Here is a 24,954-nt window from a genome sequence, read left to right on the forward strand (position 1 = left end):
GGGGGGGCATAAAACTCAGAAGATCAAAGAATTGAGTGACATTGCTGTGACAAAGTTCTTTCTATTCTTATCTACTTATTTATGTGAGTTAAATTTCTCAGCATTTACCTCTATAAAAATGGAAAGTAGAAATAAAATTGGTACTCAGCCCTATCTTTTTCTAGCAATAAGTAATATTCACTCATGGGTACAGTAGCTAATCAATTAATTAAAAAGGAAGCCCCATTCATTTCATTGAGAGATAACTATCCAATAAAATTTTACTTAGATTTATTAACTATTTTTAAATTTTAATATACTGAAATATACTACTAATAATGGTAAATCAAATCCAGAAGAATTTTTTAAATACTTAGACCTTATGGTCAAAGGATATTTAATGTTTTAAAATTTTCAATTAATACCTTTTTCATACAGAAAAGTGTGAAAAAGTGATCAATTAAAACTTCCAAGCATAAAACTACATTACATTAGGTTAAAATTCTGGAGCAGAAATGGAATAGAAATATGGATTCAAGCATAAAAGGGGGATAAGGGCATATGGGATATCTCCCTATCGTCCACTCATCTTGCCATGAATCTTAAAACTGCTCTAAGAAATAAGATCTATTTTTAAAAGAAGAAAGAATCCAAAGGAATACCATAAAACATCCAACTGTTAAAGAAATATAAACATTGTAGTCACTTGATACCCATCATCACTATAGAATTTATATTCCATTGGATTTATTTTTAAAAGAGGCAAAATAATTATATTTTAAAGCATAAATATTTACAGCTTGCTGAGAAGTTATATCCTTTGCAACTACTTAAACTTAAGAGGGAACATTTTAGATGTCCAACTAAAACTGTTTAAGGAGGCATAGTTTATCAACATTTTTAATAGATCAGACAAGCAGGAAAATCTGAAGACCGCTACCCAAAAACATGCCATATACATTTCCACCTGCAGAATTTTGCACCCTCGTTCCTTCTGCCCTTCAGGCCCCATCCTTCAAAACCCAAATCAAAACCTGCTCCTTCTAAAACCCTTTTGATGACCCTGCCATGGGGACCTCTTCCTCTTGGGAACATTGTACATCACTTACCTGTACTATTCATTTGGCACATGTATATTTGTCCTTGGACTACTGTTTGAAATTGGTAATTATATCCAACCCCTTACCTTGAATATAATTTTAATGAGATCAAGGACTGTATTAACTGTCTTAATATTACCCACTGTTTATTACAAACACTACACTATCCGTAGATATAGTACTCTTAAGAATTCATCACCACTATAAGCAAAGATGAAGGTCCTTATTCACTGAACACAAAGAGGTGCAGCGTCTCCGTTAACGAGATATATGGAAGGCAAGTTCACTACAAAATAAAGAAAATGTACTTGCGGTCTTGTTTAAGAAACCAACACAGATCATTTGTTTCCAGTATTCTGTGTCTTTGTATTGAAACCTTAGTAATAGTTTTTAAACTATTGCTCACATGTCTGTAGATGCAGCGATGGGTGAAAAATTAAAGTCAGAATTTTAATCTCCCATCCAGGATAAGAGATTTAAGAAAGTAAACTAGATACATAGTGTTTCTTTTTTCCTCTCTTTTTTATTCGAGTGACTAGGTCTAATTTTTGGCCCTTTATTAGAAATTAGGGCCATAGCGTTTTTCATGAAAAGTATTTTTGGGAGAGCAAACAAAGTGAGAAGGAGTTAATTCTAACTATACAGTCAGCCTTGAGAAAGGTATTCCTGAATCAGTTCCTTAACTTGCCTTCCATTCAAGTTGAGCTATAATGTTCATTTTCTGTGTAGATTCAAAGTTTATTAAGAATGTGCTGTTTATATAAAGATGTTTTTTAACTAACCAACTGGCAATAGGATACTCATCCACTTATTTTCCTTGCATTAGCAATGGGTTTGCAGTAAGTCATCCACACTCTTTGACAAATTGCTCTTGAAACCAACAACCGGCTTTGTAATCCAGCTCATTGCAGTTAGGGATGTGGTCCAGAACAATGGAAGACTTTATGCTTTTGTGCCGAGCTAAGTTATAGATGTGAGGAGCAAACCTCCATTTGGCCTCCCTGCCCTGGGGCCATTTATTCCAGATACAGTCTAGACAGCAATGACTATTTCGCCAATTAGTACTTCACAAAGAATGAACTGCTTCTTTTGCATACATTGGTTTTTGGCCTACGAATCAAAGTAAATACTTTTTGGGCTAAACAAGATTCCTATTTCTGAATTAAAGCTTGCCAAATGAAAATAGTTTGCTGGGAGAAAAAAGTAGAACTTTTGAGAATGGCTTGCTGGATGATGACGTTTTAGTGTTCCTCTTGTAAGTATAATAGGAGTAAAATAAGCCTGGAGGGAACAAGGTTCTTGACAATCAATGAGACAGCTGGAGGGAAAGGTTTAAGTTTAAAGAGAAGGGAGAGAGAAAGAGCCCCAACATTGATTCACAGATTAAAAATTATATGCATAAGTTATTCTGCCCCCATGAGATGCTCTGTTCTCAAATAATGTAAAGCGGTGGTGTTACAGCATTGGATTTTAGCCACCAAGGGAGGCTAGCTAAGGGTTACATCAGTGGAGTTCCACTCTTGAAGCCAGATGGACCCTTGCTTCCTACTTACTGCATTTCTTTCATTGTGCTCAACGGTGCCCTAGCTGCCTAGAAGAGTTTATAAGACCTTCTTAATATGTACTTCCCGCCCAGGACACAGAGCAGAGGTGACCAGGCTCTTGCTTCTATTCCTGATTATATCCCATCATCACATGGGTGATGGGGACATGAGCTGAAGCTCTCTTCCCCCAGTGACTGAGGGCTGCCTCGCGTTAGCTCCTGGTGTCTCCATGCCTACTGTTACTCTGTTCACTCAGGATCAACGTCTTAGGGATGGATCCCCTCACCACCCCTTTCAACAACGAGTACTACAACGGACTCTGTGACCGAGTTTGGGATGGCAACAGCTTGACGTACTACCGCAGACCCTGGAACGTGGCTTCCCTGGCCTATGAAGTAAGTATCCTCAGAAGAAAACACATTGTTCAGCTTTAGCTGAAAAATTGTTTCCATAAGTTTCCTACTGAAAAATATGAAAAATTCAGTAGAATGAAAATTTAATGTGAACTGACTTAAAGAAGAGGAGATGTAGCTTGGGTCTCTTTAGAAAATATGCAATAGGGCTTCCCTGGTGGAGCAGTGGTTGAGAGTCCGCCTGCCGATGCAGGGGACACGGGTTCGTGCCCCGGTCTGGGAAGATCCCACATGCCGCGGAATGGCTGGGCCCGTGAGCCATGGCCACTGAGCCTGCGCGTCCGGAGCCTGTGCTCCGCAATGGGAGAGGCCGCAACAGTGAGAGGCCCGCGTACAGCAAACAAACAAACAAAAAAATATATATATCTATATATATATATGCAATAGTCTACAATCAATCTTCAGTAACATGCGCGCAGTGATAGAGTTTTGGGAAATACTTAAACTCTGTAAAAAGAATCATCTAAGGTTCTGATGAAACTAAAAATTAAATGAGTGCTGATTTAAGGACTGTGTACACTGCTTCCATGCTGTTGAGGCTCGGTTTTTGCTAACCTACCAATGAAAAACCATCTTTACACTTGTTTTCCTTCACTAGTCCCCCCTGTAAACCTGCTTGACTAGTGTGAGTGGCTGTAGTCACTCACCTCAAACCCCTCCAGTTCTGGTGAAACTGTTTCTTAAAGTGATTTTTACTCTACAAAATGCTACCTCAAACCTACCACCTTTCTACAAGTCACCTAAATTCTCTAGAGCCATCCACAAACTCTACCTCCTCATTCAAAGGATTAATATTTATCACCTGTAGAGATATTTGGGGGGGCTCTAAACAAGATATAATAAAAAATAATAGTTTATTCTGAACCAGTAGCTACAATAATCTGTTTCTCGAATTGGTCCCATTGGTGACCCACAAAATTCACTTTATTCAGTCATTCCAATGTCCTTCATTATCATTGACACTCCCACCAGTTTGAAAAACATATATACTTTTCAATAATTGTAGCTAATATTCCTTTTATCTCTAACAATGTTGTAAGTCAAGCCCTACCCGTTGCAGCCTGAAGTGATCATGCTCTCACATGAATGCTAACGACTTAATGTCCCTACTTATTTGACTGGCATCTTTTTTCACATATGACCACATTGTCATATTTTTGGTGCCTATAAGTCCAGAATAAAATCAGTTTCTCACAAATCGCAGGGAACATTTTGGATTATTGATCTTTCCCATCATGCTAGGTTAACCTTCTTTAAGTATATGTTTCGAGGGGAAGATTATCATCTTTCTAAGAAGAATTATACATGTTCTACTTTCTTCAAAAGAGTATGCCAAAGATAAGGGAACCTCTGTCACTTCTGATGCAAGAAGGGTTATTGTTGTGTTGTTTTATATTTTTGGTTCTCAGGTCTGTGCTGTACAGCCTTCCTGTCTTTGTCACTGTCACCAACCTCCTAGCTTCTCTGTAGGGTTAGTAACAGGTGTGAACCAAGAAGTGAGGGCTGGGGGCTTGCCTGGGACTGGTCTTGAAGTTGCATTGGGAGAGTAAGCATGCTGTTTTCCCTTATCTACAACCCTGGAAACAGATGTACTTCCGCATTCAGAGAGTTTGGATCTTACAAAGGTGATGTGGTGCTTGCCCTGTATATCACTTACACCCCAGGCGGAGTTGGGAGCAGCATCTTACGATCAAACACATTAATATGTCTGTGGCAAAATTAACCCATGTTCACACAAAGTGGAAGAAATGAAGACGGTAACTTTTTGTCAGTTCAGATCAGATGAAGGCCTTCAAATGAGCTTTGGCATCAAGCTTAGAAAAAAACCGACAGGGATTGTGGACCTGAGTATTAATTTGGTGCCACCTGAGAAAGAGCGCTGATGGAGCTGGCTGGGGGCTTGTTAAAGTCCCCAGATCACACCCTTGGTGCTAGTAATACTGATGCTCCCCTTATTCTAATCTCTTATGGTTTTGGAAAATGAAGAGCTGAACATAAAAGAACGTGCGTGAGCTTCTCGAGTGGACATCTCGATTTTGACTCCTTAGAGAGGGCTACGTTCTGCACGTTCTAATATGCAATGACATACTTGACCTACTTTTTCGTGTATGTTATTATTATAGTGCCTGAAGGCAAAGAATGCATATTTTTCTTCCTTCTAGCTATTACCAATACTCAATATATGTATAGGGTAGGTGCTCAACAACATTTTACTGGATGAATTAATTTTTTAAATCTTGTTTTAGTTACTTATTGGCAATAACTTACTGTCTTTCAGTTTTTGAAAGAATTCTACGGACCTATCATTCCATGGGGAATATCCCTTGATAATGACACCTTACTCTGACACATTCACACTCCCTCAGTGCCTCTTGTTTCAAATGCGACTCTGGCTCTAGAACACACTGCATAGGTTAGAATCCCAACTCTGCCCCAAACAGGAGTGAGATCTGGGCAAATTATTTATCCTCATCATGCCTCAGTTTCCTCATCTGTAAAACAGAAATAATAGTGCCTACCTTGTAAAGATAAATGAGTCTATGTATGTGAAACATTCAGAAAGTTATTGGCACTAGCAAACACTCAATAAATATTTGCTATTCTTCACAGGGAACTCTCCTTAATGCTCTGTGGTGACCTAAATGGGAAGGAAATCCAAAAACGGGGGGATATATGTATACATATAGCTGATTCACTTTGCTGCACAGCAGAAACCAACACAACATTGTAAAGCAACTGTACTCCAATAAAAAAAATATTTTCTGTTCTTTTTTAGAATATAAGAACACTTAGCTATGGTAAAAGACTTAGCTATGGTTAAATGCATAATTAGTGGTTACATTCTAGGTGAAAGTTTACTGGCTGCTTTGTAAGTAATGATCAAGAACAACTGAAGGTTGCAATTAGGGGGGAAAAAAGTGATGATTACATCTAGGAATTAGTTCCTTTTCACTTGTTTTTCTTTAGTCTTCTCTGCTTTTGTTGTTGAAAGTAACAACTTGTAAATCAGGTTTCAGGTTTTCATTATAATTCTCTTTAAATCTGGATCTCCATGAGAATGTAAGATTTTGTAAGTCAACAAAGGTTTGTAAAATGCACCTGGATTATAATCATCCTTTCCACCCCAAATCCTAACAAAATCCTGAATAACTTTTTTTTTTTTAAAAGGGCTTCAAATGCTTGGCTTGTTTATTTATTTATTTATTTATTTATTTATTTTTGGCTGTGTTGGGTCTTCATTTCTGTGCGAGGGCTTTCTCTAGTTGTGGCAAGCGGGGGCCCCTCTTCATCGCGGTGCGCGGGCCTCTCATTATCGCGGCCTCTCTTTGCAGAGCACAGGCTCCAGAGGCACAGGCTCAGTAGTTGTGGCTCATGGGCCTAGTTGCTCCGCGGCACGTGGGATCTTCCCAGACCAGGCCTCGAACCTGTGTCCCCTGCATTGGCAGGCGGACTCTCAACCACTGCGCCACCAGGGGAGCCCCCTGAATAACTTCTATATCATGTGAATTGCCAATAATTTCTTGCTATCCCATAACTTCCTATATCTGTCCCACTCGAGTCACTCACATCTCCAGCCACATCCTTAACCTTGTGTTCACCAGAACTACGCTGCCTCTGAAATCTGTTGCTTAAATTTGGTGACGTCTCCCTGCAGCCTGCAGGATAATAATCAATCCCCTTGGCACGGGGACAAAGGTCATTCCTGATCTGGGTTTTGATTGCCACGTTACTCTCAGCTGTCTTCTCTGAATCCTCCATTACATGCCTTTTCTGCAAATTAATGCAATAGCCTTTGCTTTCCTTTCTGTTCTGGTCTTTGTTTTGCTGTATCATATATACCCTTAGTTGAATGTCTAGTCATTTTATTTACCATATAATCCTGAGAAACTAACATTGTAAAGCAGGCTAAACAAATGATTGTTGAATTAATAAATAAATGCATTCAGTATATTGACACTCTTCTTTCAAAGAGCAAATGCTTTTTTTTTTTTTTAAGGAAGGGAAAAACCCATATTCAAGAAAACATATAATTGGAATCGTCATTAAAGTTGACAGCAACTGAAAACAGAGGCTTACTAAACATTTCAACTACTCTTTCTACTGTTAGCTGGAGCCCATTTAGAAAACCTGGGGCTGTACAGATAAAATTTATTATATACACAGTGATTTATTTATTGCATATTGCTGCTCCCAAGGAATAAATAATACTGTGCCTATAGAAACTGCTATCTTGAAAGGAACTGCAGCCTACAATGAACTTATATGAGGTCAAATTTGGAGACATAGGCAGGGGTCAATTATGAAGGTGCTCGTAGGCCATACTAAGTAACTTGGGCATAATCCTGAGCATGGTAATGGAGGCATTGAGGAGAGCAATGTGGTCATAGTTTCATTTTAAATCTTTGTGTTTTGTGGAAATGAATTTTAAGGAGACAGTACCAGAGATAATAACAGAAGGAAGCTATTTTATGGTCCAAGAAGGAGATGATGAAAAACTGAACTGTGTCTATAATAGTAGAGGCTGAGAGGAAGAGATGAGATCCAGCTCAGTTTTGAGAACTAAGAGTTCAGTACAGAATTGGAGATAGTGGAGCATATGGTCAAGTGCCCAGTTCTGAATGAAATTCCCTGGATTTGAATTCTGATAAGTTCCTTCACTTACCATCCATGTGACTCCAGGCAACTTATTTATCTTTCCTGAACCTCAGTTTCTTATCATAAAGTGGTATAATAACAGGATATACTTCATAGGAATTTGGAAAGGTTAAATGTGTTAATAAGTGCAAAGTACTTAGAAGAGTGTCTAACACAAAATAAACCCACAATCGTTGAAAAGTATGGAGACCCCCAGTGGATGATAGGCCATCAAAGAAGACCTGAGAAGTGTGTGTGTGTGTGTGTGTGTGGTGTGTGGTGTGTGTGTGTGGTGTGTGTGTGTGTGTGTGTGTGTGTGTGTGTGTGTGTGTGTGTGTTGGAAGGGGAGTGGGGGATCTACCAAAAGAAGAGTTAAATCCAAGAAAAAGATAATGATTGACATCTGGATGGAGTTATCTTGCTAAGAGTAGATTATATGAATGTGAGGATGGAGCCTGAATTGGAGGCAGAGATTTAAGTACCATCAGCATAGAGAGGATCACTGAAGTCTTGACAGTGCTTGAGATCATCCAGGAGGTGTACAATGAGAGAAAAGAACATAGAGAATGGAGTCCTAGAACGCACCAATATTGAAGATCTAGGCAGAGAAGATGATCTCTTGAAGATAATTGTATTCATTATCTATTGCTAAATTTCAAAATACCCCAAAATTTAACGGCTAAAAGTTTAGGAATGTGGGTGTGGCTTGGCTAGGTACTTTAGCTGAGGATGACTCGTAAGGTTGCAAGCAATCTGCTCTTTCCTGGTTCCTTCTCTCAATTAGTGAGAGATGGCTTTAATAATAATAGTAAATAGTATGTGGTTTTATCCTTTATTTGTACATACAAAATCTTAGTGGCATCTTTAACAGTTTTCTCTTTACCTTTTATTCCCGCTTGCTCTCCAAGTCTCCTCAATTTGAACTTTGGAATGTGTGTTGAGGTGTTCTATCTCCTCCACTCCCAGTGCCAGAGTAATGTTTATTTCTTTTCAAGAAGCATTAGCTGATAAACCTTTAAACAGGATAGATTTCACTAACTCCTATAATATGCCTGGCCTCCTGGAAGATGTAAGCACCCTTGCCCCTCTCTCTGATTTCTGCTTCTCCAACATCTGTTTATTTGGTTCTCATAAAGAAACTTGTTTCCATCCGTGTGTCTTCCTACTTTCTATAATCTTGCTTCTTGACCTCTCTTCAAAGACTTTTGCTCTTCTCTTCAAAACGATTCTACATATTTGTCCACCTCTGAATGCCTATCGTTCAGCTCAGACTTCTTTTTGATGGATGGATTTTTGGCTTTTCAATCCAGCTCTTGTCTTTAGGTTTTCTGGGGTGACCCCACCCTCACTGTTTCAGACTCTACTCACTACTACCATCCTAGCATTAGTGAAAGAGGACCATTCAACAACGTTCTAATTGACATCCTGACCAACATTCCCTTATACCTGCAAGCAATCCTTCACACTGCTAGTTGATCCCTGCCCAGTGCCAGTTCCTTTCTAACCAGTTCAGGTATAAGTGCAAGAGCCTACAAATTACGCCACTCCTATCCTGCAACAAATTAGAAGCCAGTGAGCTAAGAACACCTTAGCCTTCTAGAAGAGTGAGGGAGACGTGGTTTCCTGGTGCCATTTTGCTCAGCCTTGGCACTTGTCATCATGGAAGACTGAGTGGGATTGTCTTCATTTGCTTCTACTAGTCTTAGATTTCAAGGCAATAGAAATCTTATTCATTTTTCTTTCTTTTTTTTTAATTGAAGTATAGTTGATTTACAATGTTGTGTTAGTTTCTGGTGTACAGCATACTGAATCACCTTTATATATATATATATATATATATTTTTTTTTTTTTTTTCCAAGGCCATGTTCAGGGCAACATTTTCCATGAATCCTTTCTTCATTTTACACTTAGAACTTGTCAAGCCCTTTCTGGCAGTATAGCATAAGAATGAACAGCTCTACCCTGGAATCAAACTTCCTGGGTTTCATTGCAGGCTGGGCCACTTCCTAGCTGTATGATTGTATGATCTTGGACAAATTTTTTTTTTTTTTTTTTGCGGTACGCGGGCCTCTCACTGTTGTGGCCTCTCCCATTGCGGAGCACAGGCTCCGGACGCGCAGGCTCAGCGGCCATGGCTCACGGGCCCAGCCGCTCCGCGGCATGTGGGATCTTCCCAGACCGGGGCACGAACCCGCGTCCCCTGCATCGGCAGACGGACTCTCAGCCACTGCGCCACCAGGGAAGCCCTTGGACAAATTTTTTAACCTATGTTTTCTTATCTGTAAAATGGGGATAATTATAGAAATTACCTTAAAGGTAGGAAGATAAATATTTATTCTACATAAAACACTTTGAACAGCTGCTGGCACAGAGTAAGCACTCAATACATATGAGTTACTATTGTTAGCTGTATTGGATCTGCATATTAAATTTAATACGTCTTTATTATAATCTACTTTTTGTCAGGCACTTTACTAAGTGGTGAGGCTATGGAGGCATGTGGGTAAGATGGATGTGGTCCGTGACTTCTTGGAGTTTACCATCTGAAGGTCTGTTAAATAAGCCGTTATAGGGCTTCCCTGGTGGCGCAGTGGTTGAGAGTCCGCCTGCTGATGCAGGGGACACGGGTTCGTGCCCCGGTCCGGGAAGATCCCACATGCTGCGGAGCGGCTGGGCCCGTGAGCCATGGAGGCTGAGCCTGCGCGTCCAGAGCCTGTGCTCCGCAATGGGAGAGGCCACAGCGGTGAGAGGCCCGCGTACTGCAAAAAAAAAAAAAAAAAAAAAAAAAGCCATTATAAAAGGGAAGCATTTTTCATTTTGTTTTATTTTAAAAGAAGAGCCATGAGAGCTTATAGGAAACAGATTTGTTAGTCTGTGGGATCAGTAAAGGTCTCCCTAAAGAAGTGATGGTTAAGCTGAGACTTGAAATAGAAGTAGGGATTCACCAGGCCAGGGGTATATAGTATGTGTGTGTGAGTGTGTATAATGTCTGTGTTATGAGAGGATGGGGGAGGCTGGAGGATTAAGGAACATTCCAGAAAGTAAACGCAGCATAAGAGAGCCCTGTGGTGGGACGAAGCATAGGCTGTGGAAATAGAAAGGAGGCCAGAGGGCTGGAGTACAGTCAGGGAGAGATTAACTTGGAATAAGTCTAGTTTAGACTTTATCTTAAAGACAGTGGGAAGGTGGAAAGATTTTAAACAGGGAAGTGACATGGTTAGGCTACTCTTCCCTTTGCATTGAGCATTTTTCCCAGCGTGCCTTTCTTTAACGAAAATTATATACGTTTTAGTCTTTCCCATTAGATGGTGACTTTAGGTTTCTTGTCTTAGTCTGTTTGGGTTGCTATAACGAAATACCAGAGACCAGGTAGCTTAGAGACAACTGAAATTTATTGCTCACAGTTCTGGAGGCTGGGCGTCTCAGATCAGAGCACTAGCAGGGTCGGGTGAGGGCCCTCTTCTGGGTTACAGACTTCTCGTTGTATCCTCACATGGTTGGCAGGGACTAGGGAGCTCTGTGGGGTCACTTTTATAAAAGCACGAATCTCTTCAAGAAGGCTCCTCCCAAAGGTCCCATCTCCTAATACCATCCCACTGGGCGTTAGGATTTTAACATATGGATTTAAGGGGAGACATAAACATTCAGACCACAGCATTCCTCGTGCAGAACAGTCACCCAGTGCATGCTACTGAGTTCAGTCTGTGCCACTGACTGAAGAGATGAGTGTCTCTTTCCGGACAAGAGTTGCAGCCTGTTACAGAGGACCTCTGGAAAGAGAGTTTGTTGAGATTTACAGCCCTCCCATTGATGCCTGACAATAACCAAGTTGGCAAAAAAAGTTTTTATTTGTTTCTTTCTTTGTTTTATTGAAGTATAGCTGATTTACAATGTTGTGTTAGTTTCTGGCATACAGGAAGGTGATTCAGTTTTATTCTTTTTCAATTCTTTTCCATTATAGGTTATTACAAGATATTAAATATAGTTCCCTGTGCTATACAGTAATACCTCGTTGATTATCTATTTTACGTATAGTAGTGTGTATCTGTTAATCCCAAGTTCCTCATTTATCCCTCCCCCCTCCTTTCCTCTTTGGTAACTATAAGTTTGTTTTCTATGTCTGTGAGTCTGTTTCTGTTTTGTAAATAAGTTCATTTGTTTTAATTGAAAGTTTTAATTTTTAACTAGATTACTTAGTTTTTCTATGCAAAAATGAATGTGGTAAATAAATAAATAAAGTCCAAACCACATAAAAGATGATGCAAGAAAAAGCAAGCCTGCTGTCACTCCAGATATCCATTTACTCACAGTTCCCCTTACCCGGGGCTATCACTCCATGATTTGTCTATTTTTCCGGTAATTTTCTATGCACATAAAGGCTTTTTTTTTTTTCTTTTTTTTTAAAATAGGCAGTAGAGTGTAAACGTTAAGAGGCAGTTCAGGGCTCAAGTCCTGGCCTTTCTACTTATATTAATTAACATGTACAAAATGCTCAAAACAGTGCCTGGTCCACAAGGCTTCAGGAAGGCTTAGCTTTATCATTTCTTTCCTTATTTTTCTACACAGATGGGAGTATATGGTGCATCTGATCTGTTATGCAACTTGCTTTTTAATTATTAATATATTAACTCTTGAAAGCTTGCTATGTTCTAAGTCCTTCATATGCTTTTTTTCATTGACTCCTTATAACAACCTTTGGTCCAGGCATGGTGAGTATCCCAATTTTACACACTAGAAATCAGACTGGGCACAGAGAGGTTATCGTGTAATGTTCTCAAAGTCATCAGATCTGTATTTGAACCCTCTCAGTCTCACTTTCTTGCCGTGGCTCAACTTCTTTGTTCTACTCCCTTTCAAATAAGTTGCCTGATTTTTGTCTTCTCCTGTTTATTTTGGGTTTTTTTTTTTGTATGTTGTTTTCAAAAACACTTTGCTATTCTCTTTTAGACCAAAGCCGACAAAAATTTCAGAACTGAATATTATGATGAACAGATGCAAGTATTCAGAAGTATCATCCAAGAGAAGAAATCAAGTTTTAATGCAGATTTATCTCTAAAATACACACCTCATGAAGCAATTGGACAGCTTGAAAGTACAGATTCAAAACCTTCTTGCAAAAATGACTTTCCATGTCTTTCAAATGCCCAGGGTACCTTTCGATTTACATATTCCAAAAATGAATCTTACAAACGGTTGTTGTTATATTCTTCGAAGAAGGTAAGACCAAACATTTAATATAGAGAATATAATGGAATATTTTTCAAACTAACCAAATGTCCTCTTTTAAGTTTAATCATTTAGAGCAGATAGAGCGCATAAGAGAAAGAAAAATAGTACTCAACAAATCCTCAAATGTGTAGGTAGTTTGAAGGCCCAGAAGAAGAATGCTAACTGGAGAAAAATCTCTTCAGTATAGCAGTAATAAGTGGGTGAGATGTTTGTGGCTGACAACAGAACAAGCATATTAAGAGTTCAGAGCATACTTTTTAGGACTTCCCTGGTGGTCCAGTGGTTAAGACTTCGTGCTTCCACTGCAGAGGGCACGGGTTTGATCCCTGGCCAGGGAACTAAGATCCCACATGCCGCGTGGCACAGCCAAAAAAAAAAAAAAGGAAATTCAGAGCATGCTTTTTGACTGAGATTGTGGTGATAGACTGTTTAATTTATATTCTCTTCAGAAGTACAATGAAAAATCATACTAAGGAATTTTGGTAATTCACTGTAATGTCTTAGAATGATGGCTATTTACTTACTGTAAAGTGTATTTCTAGAGTAACGATGCCATGAAATTGTACACATTGCATATGAAATTGGTCTGCTTACTTTGTAATCATACCTTTAATTTGAGACTTTGAAAATGTGTTTGTTTTTTAATATTTAAGCCAGATTTAGAAGTTTGTTTCATTGCCTTTGGAATAAATATAGAATATACTTTCTGTAGTCAGTATGATGCTGGTAAAATGCTCACTCTTTCTTCTCTAATAACACAGTCACCTATTTAGATACCTTTCTTCCACTTAAAAAATAATACTCATTCACTCTTAGTACTTATACTATGCCTAATTGTATAATGGGTTGACCAATACATTGCCTCTATATCCACATGCACACTCACCCAAAGGGTGCAGTTGGAAAATCTTTTAAGTCATTCAACAAATATTTAATTGTGGACTTACTCTGTGGCCAGGCACTGTTCCACGTGCTTAAAATACATTTGTGAACCAAACTCATAAAGAGTCTTCTCATGGAGCTGAAAGTTTAGCAGGGGGAGATAGACAGAAACAAACATAACAGTAAAAAAGGAAGCTATATAGTATTTAGAAAATGATAGATGCTATAGAATACAATGAAATGTAGAGTAGCATAATGGCAATCAGACTCCTGGGCAGATGGCAGTATTAAAAAAGCAGCTTAGGGTAGGCTTCACTGAGGAGATGAGCTCTGAATAAAGATTTGAAGGAGAGGAAATAGTCAAATAGTTATATTTGGGATGATATATCTGGCAGAAGGATCTATTAAAGATAAGTCCCTAGGATGGGAACATACCTGCCCATTGGGCCAAAGTGAACAGAAGGAGAAAAGGTTAGAGAGGTTACCTTGAATCAGATCATAAAGGGCCTCACAGCCTGTTCTAAGAGTTTGGTTTTTTCAGTGAGTGACATGAGGGACCATTGGAATGTTTTGAATAGAAGGTTGACATATTCTAATATATCTTCAGTGATTACTCTGGGTACTGTTGAGAAGAGATTATGAAAGTTACGAGCAAAAGGAAGAAGGTTTGTTAAAACTGTTGCAAGAATCCAGGTGAGAGATGATGACAGTTCAGAAAGGACAGTTGTAGAGTCAAACATGATTCTACAAACGCCAAAGTTTTTGGCCTGAGCAACCGGAAAGATGGAGTTGCTATCAACTGAGATGGAGAAAATTTCAGGTAGAGAAGGTTTGGAGAAAAAGACCAGTAGTTAAGTTTTAGTTAGATTAAATTTGAGATGTCTATTAGACATTCCACTGGAGATATCAAATAGGAAGTTGATGTTATGAGTCTGGAATTTGAGAAAGAGGTCTGGGATTAAGCTCTAAGTTTCAGAGTTGTTAATATATAGAAGGTGCTTAAAGTCATAGGCTTTGGTGAGACCACTAATGAAGTTAGTGTGGATAGAAAAGAGAAGATCAAAGACTAAACTCAGGGAACTTCAATAGAAAGAGGTCTGAAGAAAGAGGAGTGAAGGAAAGCAAGATGTGGCCAGTGTAATGCTGTAGAACCTTGCTACTCAAAGTGCGGTCCATGGACCAGCAGCAACAACATCACTGGGAAGTTAGGATCTCAGACCCTACCCCAGACCTACTGAATTAGAATTGTTTTTAACAAGATTCTCTAGGTGATTTGTTCACACTGTACATTTTGAGAAGAACTACCCTAGATAACAAAAAGTAAATAAATTCTATCGAAGAGAAAAGAGTGATGAACTGTGTCAAATGTGCTAATATGTGAAAGATGAGGACTAAGAAGCACTGGCTTTAGCATTGTGAAGGTCACTGGTGACCTTCAGAAGAGGTTTTGAACAAAAGAGAAGTTTTGTTGGAGTAGTGAGGGCAGCAGCATGACTGGGTTAGATTTAAGAGAAACTGGGAAGAGAGGAATTGGAAAGAGCTAGTACAGAAAACTCTTTAAAGGAATTTTGCTTCTAATGAGGGTGAAGAAATGAGTGGCAAATGGCTGAACAAGTAAGGCCAAGAGATTATTTTTATTCCTTTAAGATGGAAGAAACAAGAGTATATCTGGCTGGGAATAATCTAAGATCTACCTCTAAAATAAGTTGAGTCAAAGAACACAATGTCTTTCTGACAAGATACACCTAATTTTAGCAAAAACGAGAGGGATTCCAAATATGTTTTGTGCATCTTTGAGGTTGCATTAAGAATTATTATGCAAGTCATCAGGTGGAGAACATATATATATGGAGTAAGTTTCTTGAAGATTTTTGTTAGATACTGAATCACCCAAAATCACCTAAAGTTAAGTCACGCAGTGTGAACAATTGTGCTTCTAAAACATAAAAAGTTTGGTGTGATGTTTGTATACACCAAGATGTACCTTTAAAAAAATAATAAAACGTATTAAACTCCTATGCAATCAACACATGCTAACCACAACTACAGCAGGAGAACTTCAAAAGAACCTTCCACAAAATCATGGATGTCAGTTGTAGTTTTGTTTTGGTCAGGACAGTCTATAGCATTAAATCACATAGTTCTTTGTGACCGCCCCAGTTTTCCTTTGGAAATTTAAGCCATCATCCCTGGGAACATTAACTGCTGAGGTATTTAGATTGGCTTGAAAGCCACAGCTTAAAATATTATCTGTCCCTCCTGTTATCAAAAACTGAGAGGACTTAGTAGAAGGCACAGAGAGACCTGAGACCTAGGTTTTTGGGACAAATCTCTGCCACAGACTCTGTGTGATTTGGGGCAAATAATTTGATACCTTTGTATCAGAGTTTCCTCATGTGTAAAATAAAATTGGGCTTCATATATAGCGTCTACATTTCCTTCCATTGTTAACATTTTTAAGTCAACTTAGGGAGGTGTAATTTGCATACAATAAAATGAAAATATTTTGCGCATTTAGTTCCATGATGAGTTTTGACTATTGTATCCACCTTTGTGACCACCTCCTTAAACAAGATGTAGAATATTTCCATCACCTCAAGAAAATTCCTTCATGCCCTTTGCATCAATCCCCTACTGCCTGAGAGGCAACTACTGACCAGATTTCTCTGACCACAGCTTAGTTTCACCTGTTCTACAACTTCATATAAATAGAATCATACAGTATATACTCTTTGGTGCCTGACTTTTTCATTCAGTATAATATATATATATATTTTTTCGGTATGCGGGCCTCTCACTGTTGTGGCCTCTCCCGCTGCGGAGCACAGGCTCCGGATGCGCAGGCTCAGCGGCCATGGCTCACAGGCCCAGCCGCTCCGTGGCATGTGGGATCTTCCCGGACTGGGGCACGAACCCGTGTCCCCTGCATCGGCAGGGGGACTCTCAACCCCTGCGCCACTAGGGAAGCCCTCAGTATAATATTTTTGAGATTTATTTATATTTTTGCCTGTATCAGTAGTTTGTTCCCTTTTATTGCTAACTAGTATTTCTTTGTGTGAATAGACTACAATTTATCTATTAACTCCCCTGTCAGTGGACATTTGTCATTTTCAATTTTAAGCTATTCTGACCAAAGCCACTATAAAAGTCTCATACAGATCTTTTTGTGAACTACTCTTTTACTGATCTTACGTAGAAGTGAAGTTGCTGGCCATTGGGGTAGATGTGTGTTGACTTTTACAAGATACTGCCAAACAGTTCTCCAGAGTGGTTGTACCATTTTACCCTTCCACCAGCACTGTGAGAGAGTTCCAGGTTCTGCACGTCTTCATCAACAGTTTTGATATGATTTTAAATTTGCCATTCCAAGTGGGTTAAAGTGATATCTTGCGGTCACTGCTAAAAACGTATTGACTATGGAAATTCTAAATTTTGTGATTTTTGAATTCAAAATAATGGTGATAAAACTCATATTTCTTTTCTTTGGCTCTACAACAAAGGAAAAAATATTTCTGCATGTAAAAGGAGCCATTCACCTGGGAAGATTTGTGATGAGAACTCGGGACGTCATGCTGGCAACAACTTTCTTGGATTCTATAAAAGCTCTACCAGCTACCTATGAAAAGGGGGAATATTTTGCATTTTTGGAAACCTATGGAACCCACTACAGTAGCTCTGGGACTCTAGGAGGACTCTATGAACTAATATATGTTTTGGATAAAACTTCCATGAACCAGAAAGGTATAGCTAGAAATAGAGTTCTAACTTCCAACATTGTTGTAACCATCAACTATTTCTAGTGTTATCCTCTTCCAATGGTTAAAGGCTTTAGAGTTTTGTAACCTGCTTCTTTGAGAGAACTCTCTCCCTGCCCTTTGGCCTCTAAAATCCTATCAAACAGCAAATTGACTTCCACCTCAAACAAGATGACTTGGCCCTGCACTTCTCAGCAGCACTACTGAGAAATGCACAAAATCGTACTGCAATATAATATTATTTGGTGGTGCTGCTTTTAGTGAAATACTATTTAAAAGGTGAAAAGTACAAAAGACGTCATTTACATAACCTCTTGCTTAATCCATAGACTGGTTCAATTATATGTATGCCAATTATCTTCCAAAGTATTCTTCAGAATTGGAAAGGAAATGTTCTAAATTTTCTCTAAGAGAGGAAGGAAGAAACAATGTTAACAACATGTAAGCCTAAAGCAAAAGTGGAAAATTCGTTTTACCTCATATGATGACAATTCTAACTATGGGGTGGTAGTTGAATTGGGTCCATAAATAGGTTTCTGACCACACTTGAATCATGGAAAAGAGTCTATGATTGATCATCAGTGTCTGCCATATGCACAGGATAGGCCTATGTGCTACAGAATTACCATCCTGACCTAGAGACTTCCTTAAAGCCTTTTAAGAATAAACTAGATGCCAAGTTTCTATGTTAATAAGTTTTAATATTTATTTTGTGATTAATTAAGGCTTAGTTACAGCACTCTTTAAAGAGGTGAAAGATGCCAGCATAGCTCCTCTCTCTGCCCTCAAAGATTTGGGTTGTGTCTCTTAGGGAAGGAAGTGTTGCCAAAAGCACTTCCATGGCTCTTTCTTCTTAGCCTCTGGCTGTGTCAAGCAAAAGATGGGATTCAGCTCTGATCTTAAAGCCTGACACTGTCCCCACTGTGGATAAACCCTTTAAGGATGAAACAAATATGAATGGCCAGAACCAGTTGCTCTTGATGCCTCAGTCTAGTCTTGGGCCGGTAGATGCATTTCCAGGGGGACTAGAGTATGAGGTTTCTTGGTTTATACTGCCTCACAAGGTTATTCCAGTGAGACGGCATAATGGGGTCTCTAGGAGCCCTGCCCAGTAGGCTATATTGATAGATATCACATGGGAGAGGGGCACAAGAGGAATGTGTCTTGAGTAACTTGAAAATCAGAAGAGAAAGGCTCAGCAAGGGTGATCAAAACACAAAGAACTCTTCAGGCTAAGAGTTGCTTTGGTGAAAAAACTCCATGGGTTGAAATCTTTCATCTTGGACAACTCAGAGCTACCTACTTATATCTACTTACCTTCTGGCCTTAGTAGACAAAGATCATTAGGTGGACTCTGGGTCTTTGAAGAGGAAGTCATTCTTCTCACTTCTCTGCTTTGCCATACCCAAGATCCAAGCCACGTCCTGCAGTTTGGGGCATCCAGACTCCGTCTGGTCGTGGAGAGGTCCACAGCTGAGGTAGAGAATCTAAGCTTTAGGGGGTCACTTAGGTATTTTCATCCTCATCTTCGAATCAGAATTCTCATGCTTCTTAGGTTAAGGTTGGAAATCTAGTATTCTGAATTTCTAGCATTATCTTCCATTTTTATCCTCCCTCCTCCTTTACCATGGGAAATTCCACTGGATATTTCTTAAGTTCTCAGTAATTGGGGGTACACAAAAGATACTTGTTGAATGAATGAATGACTAAATGCCTCAGATCTCTACTTCTACATCTCACCATGGGATCCTGGGATTAACTTAACTTCTCCCTTTCCTTTTTCGTAGAGCATTTTGGCTTCCAGGACAAACAACCACGTGTTTGTATACGTGTGTGTATGTGTGTGTGTGATCTGAAGTGATAAATAAGAGCAAAAACTGATATGATCAATGAGCTCAGACCTGGGAAGTTACTCTTAAAATGAAGAAATAATTTCCTCTTTTAAATCAGGAGAATAGACAATAAATTATATACTTGAGTAAATATTGGGATTTTTCTTCATTATAACTGGAGCAACCACACACCACAATGAGTCAGCTCCCAAGACCAATGTCTACTAAACAGCATTAGTAGGACCAGAATAAAGTGTCATATATTTAAGCCATCTGCCCAAAGCAACAAACTAGCTACCTCAATGATGAACTGAGTCTTCCAAAGAGGATCAGGAGATGTTGATGCATCCCATGACCAAATTATGAAGTTGATGCAGAGAAGTGCTTAATAGCCAGACAGCTCTTGTTTCTAGTACCTACTTGGCTAATTACTAACTGAGTACCATCAGCAGGTTCCTTAACTGCTTTGTTATTCCTCATGCTCATCTGTAAAATGAGGATAATAATAAAACTTATCTCAGAAAGTCAATAAGAGGATTAAATTAGTTGATTTACACAAGATGCTTAGAATGATGCTGGGCATATAATCATTCAATACATGTTAGATATTGTCTCCCTTTTATGGTATTAGAGGTAAGGATAGACTATAACCACCCTTGTCTGACTCATGTCCCTTTTAACAAGGGGTAAATTTATCGGTCCTTCGCCATTAAGTTGACAAGCAAAGTCAAAGGAGACCATTAGATTCTAATATGAGGGCAAAGCAGGGCAGATATAACCTTGCATTTGAGTTCAGTAATAATGTCTAGGAATCCAAGTAAGTATGTTTCTTACAAAATAGCAAAATTGGAATTTATTTATGACGTTGATAGACATAATCTAATAATTTCTAACTAAATATATTAAACAGGTGTTGAACTAAGGGATATACAGAGATGCCTCGGGTTTAATCTGGATTTATCTCTGAATGCTGGAATTGAAATCGCAGGAAATATTAATTCAGACAATTGCTTAAAGAGGAGTGGTGATAAATTTCGTAAGTATGGTCTAACTTACTAGGGTGAAAAGAAGGAGGAAAGGTCAATGAGCACTGCCCTGTCACTATGAGCCTTCTTTGTTGTCTCCCCTCTTTATAAAAAACAACAACAACAACAAACTGAAAGTGCTTAAAAACTATTTTATCTTTTTTTTTTCTTTTCTTTTTTTGCCAAGCCACACCAGCTTGTGGGATCTTAGTTCACTGGCCAGGGACTGATCCCAGGCCCTCGGTGGTAAAAGTACAGAGTCCTAACCACTGGACTGCCAGGGAATTCCCAAAAGCTATTTTACCTTCACAGTGGTTCCCAAACCATTATAAACACAAGTAACCTGGGGACATGTATTCAATGGTATCATCATTGTGCAGGTCGTGAACTGCACAGCTCTGGGGAATACAGCCATTCACACTGTGGTCATTGTAGATTTATATTTTTATCATGGCAATGGTAGAAGCCCGATGGTAGAGAAATATCTTGAGGAAAGTTCTCTTTTTTTCCCCTAATTTTAACAAAGCTTCCAAATGGCCTAGTGGCAGTGCTGTCTGTGTCCATCAAGAAAGGAGAAGGCCAAAGCCATCTCCCTAACTCAATCTTCCACCTGACTCAAAATCCCTAATTCACCTTCACCCAATTGGTCAAAAGGTACAAGCTTCCAGTTATAAGGTAAATAAGTACTGGGGATGTAATGTACAACCTGATGACTATAGTTAACACTGCTGTGTGATGTATTTGAAATCTGCTAAGAGAATAGATCCTAAATGTTCTCATCACAAGGAAAAAATAATTTTTGTAACTATATGAGGTAATGTATGTTAACTAAACTTATTGTGATAATCATTTTGCAATATATATGTATGTCAAGTCATCATGCTGTACACCTTAAACTTATACAGTATTGTACGTGATTATATCTCAATAAAACTGGGTGAAAAAAAGAAAATACCTAATCCATCCTTAACAATAAATCAGTGCATAACATTTTTAAAAATATAATTTTTTGATATAAATATTACTTCTGTTGCTAATCATTAGCAGATTTATAAGCATGAGGTAGTGCTGGAGTTCTCAATTTTTACTCTAATCAGAAATACTTGAGAGCATTCTCAGAAATACAAATGCTTGAGACTCACTTAAAGAGTGATTTAAAGAGTCGGCTGACACAGAGCACAGGGAGATCAGCTCAGCGCTTTGTGTCTACCTAGAGGGGTGGGATAGGGAGGTGGGAAGGAGACGCAAGAGGGAGGAGATATGGGGACATATGTATATGTATAGCTGATTCACTTTGTTATAAAGCAGAAATTAACACACCATTGTAAAGCAATTATACTCTAATAAAGATGTAGAAAAAAAAAAAGGGTCAGCTGATAGTGGAGAAGTAGAAGAGAGGAAAACCTAATATTTTTAAAAGCATACCAGCCACTAACATGTGGCCATGCTTGGAAACTACTGATGAAGTGAAAAGAAAACTGACCTTGCCATCAAATGTCGTAATTTCAAAATTTGGCCATTAAGCTTACTGTGTGACCTTGGGCTAGTCACTCCATCTCTCTGAGTCTCAGTCTTCTCATCTATAGAAATAAGGAAGGTTGAACAAAAATCACCTTGAAATTACTTTTTAGTTCAAAAAATTCACAACTCTAAATGATTCACCAAAACTTTTTTAAAGCAGTTTAGTCTGGGAGAGACTGAGGGAGAAATAATGTAAAAATAGGGGTGGAAAGAAATTATGTTTTTTACTTTATTCTTTTTTATACTCTGAAGTTTTTTATAATATTAAAACAGTTTAAAGCAAACTTATACAAAATATAATTATGAAGCTAAGTCTGCAACAACAAATGTATCCATTCAAGAGTCGTGTTCCCATGTGTGCATGTGCTTAGGTGATGAACTTTAAATTATTAGTGTATCTCAAGCGTCATACCATTTATATTTTCTTTAAAAAGATGATTGGAATCTATAATTGACTACTAATAAAAATGACCCTTGGATATTTGGGGTGAAAAAAATTACATAAGTAATATTTATAAGTAAAATTCAATAAATGTACTAGACTATACCTTATGAAAGGGGTTCAATAAATGTCTATCAGATATCACAGAACTATACATGCTTCACTTATATCTTCTTTCTCTTCTCAGAAAACATCACGAGTGAAAGCCTCATCGATGATGTTATTTCATTCATAAGAGGAGGAACAAGAAAATATGCAACTGAACTGAAAGAGAAGCTTCTCAGAAGAGCCAGGATGATTAATGTGACTGACTTTGTAAATTGGGCCTCTTCCTTAAACGATGCTCCAGTGCTCATAAATCAAAAAGTAAGAAATATTTATTTTCAAATAGAAGATTTTGTCATTTTCTTCCTAAATGTAATTGCTGGTTCAGATGAACAGTTAACTTCATCTGAAAGAGACGTGAGCATTCAAATGCACTCCCGTCCCATCCCTGAAAGAAGCATGGTGTAGAAGAAAGGCACAGAGGGGGCATCAGACCAACCGGACTGAGTCTGAGTCTCTGCTCCTCACTAGATGTGTAATATTTTCTGACTTCTGCAACACTGAATTCTCCAGGGCTCCATGTTTATTTGAGGATTTAATGTGATTCCTTGTATAGAGACTATAGCTCAGATTGGTACAAAATAGTTGCACAGAAATTGTTGGTTCCCTTCCTTCTGCCCCAGTTGTCCCTTGCCTTCAGGTGACATCATACCACCACTTCCAACACAGGAGAATTGTATTTTTCAAGGGCCTTTATGAAAGGGAAGTTCATAAGTTCTCAGAAAATAAGACCAAGAGTGAACAGTTCTCATGGTCAGGAAATCCTTTCCTTTTTGTGTCTTGATTATAATAGTCTTCCGTTTATAAACCTTTTGGGACTTTACAGTCTTGGTGCTTATTCCTAAGGGGAAAAAGCTACATTATAATTATAAAGATATAAATGCCAATGTTACTTAGCCTCACCATTCTCTCCCCAAACTAACTATAAAGGCTATGTGTTTTCCTTTATTGCTGTTTTGTTCCTGAAATTATTAGAAAGTATTTTTCCTACTTTCTTCTATAGCTTTCAATTTTCCCTGTATGTTTCACAATTTTCTTCCCTTGGGTCAAATTTATCTTTGATTGCCCCCTACTTCCTTTTGATTAACTTGAGTTATAAACATGTTGACTTTTTTTTTTTTTTTTTTGGTCGCACTACACAGCATGCGGGATCTTAGTACCCTGACCAGGGATCAAACCCATGCCCCTGGCAATGGGAGTGTGGAGTCTTAACCACTGGACTGCCAGGGAAGTCCAACATGTTGACATTTTTGATAGGACTAGTTATTAGAGAATTGTGTTCCTTCATTCTTCATTATTGTCTTTAAAGAGTGAGTGAAACCACCAAAACTACTTCATTTATGTGAGAGAGAAACTCAGGAAAATTGTAATGTACTCTCCCTTTAGGTTGTGGAAATCTACCCAGTTGTAAATATGCGAGCACATCTGTGAGAGTCTTCACATATTTTGTCCCAAAACTAGGACAAAGAGAGGAAAATAGTTGTCCAAATTAGCATGCCCATATATAAAATTAAAATCAGAAGAGACCCCTTTTATTTTGTCATATTTAAATAATATTTAAATTCATTATCTTGAACTCAGTGAAATAAATCTGTTTCAGAAAATCTTAAATAAAAAAAGAATTGATTCAGAACTCCCTGGCGGTCCAGTTGGTTAAGACTCCACACTTTCACTGCCAAGGGCCTGGGTTCAATCTCTGGTCAGGGAACTAAGATCCCACAAGCTGCATGGCCAAAACAAACAAACAAGAAAAAAATTGATTTAGGTGGATGTTTACATTCAGATGGACACCTAAAGTGTCTTGTCTTCTCATTTCTACAAAGGGAGTTCAACTGTCCTTGTACGGATCCAAGACTGTTCTCTGAGGAGGTCTTAATAAGAGTCCATCATATTCTACAGCTGACTTTTAAAATCTCAAGTCAATAAAGTATCTGCTGAAGATTTACTACTGGATTTACTAGAACTATTCAAAAACCTTCATCAACTCTGTTGGCACAGTCCTACTGGCTGGATGCAAAATATAGTTTTATCCTATTTTTAAGGTCAACTATTGACCCCCAGATTTTTAGATTGGTGGGCATTCCATCTAAAATATCTCTATGTTTCTTTCTTCATGAATTGAAAGCCTGGACTTTTCATATCAATATTCTGCCTAAGCAGAAGGCAACCATAGATAGTCCACCATGAAACACTTTTTAAATTTATCTTCTTGGAGAAGTTCAAAAAATAGTAAAATATTATGTTTTTTTTGTTTGTTTGTTTTTCGGTATGCGGGCCTCTCACTGTTGTGGTCTCTCCCGTTGCAAACCACAGGCTCGGGACGCGCAGGCCCAGCGGCCATGGCTCACAGGCCCAGCCGCTCCACGGCATGTGGAATCTTCCCGGACTGGGGCACGAACCCGTGTCCCCTGCATCGGCAGGCGGACTCTCAACCACTGCGCCACCAGGGAATCCCCTCACTCTCTCTTTTATGTTTCCTATTGTCTTTCTG

General features: G+C 38.6%; 1 protein-coding gene across 4 annotated transcripts in view; it reads left to right on the plus strand.

The window, feature by feature from the left end:
* The window catches only part of C9 (complement C9), a 49,694-nt gene that overhangs the window by 18,523 nt on the left and 6,217 nt on the right, over positions 1-24,954 (plus strand). For 3 of the 4 annotated variants that reach the window (XM_082837416.1, XM_082837415.1, XM_082837417.1), the window contains exons 5-9: positions 2,880-3,018; positions 12,620-12,889; positions 17,284-17,524; positions 20,281-20,406; positions 22,546-22,724. In XM_082837416.1, the coding sequence (XP_082693542.1) occupies positions 2,880-3,018; positions 12,620-12,889; positions 17,284-17,524; positions 20,281-20,406; positions 22,546-22,724 (955 nt within the window). The remainder of the gene's footprint in view (positions 1-2,879; positions 3,019-12,619; positions 12,890-17,283; positions 17,525-20,280; positions 20,407-22,545; positions 22,725-24,954) is intronic. The other variant, XM_082837418.1, reaches the window with a different exon arrangement.

This window comes from Leucopleurus acutus (genome assembly GCF_964270905.1).
Source record: "Leucopleurus acutus genome assembly, chromosome: 3".
In the NCBI taxonomy this organism is placed as follows: domain Eukaryota; kingdom Metazoa; phylum Chordata; class Mammalia; order Artiodactyla; family Delphinidae; genus Leucopleurus; species Leucopleurus acutus.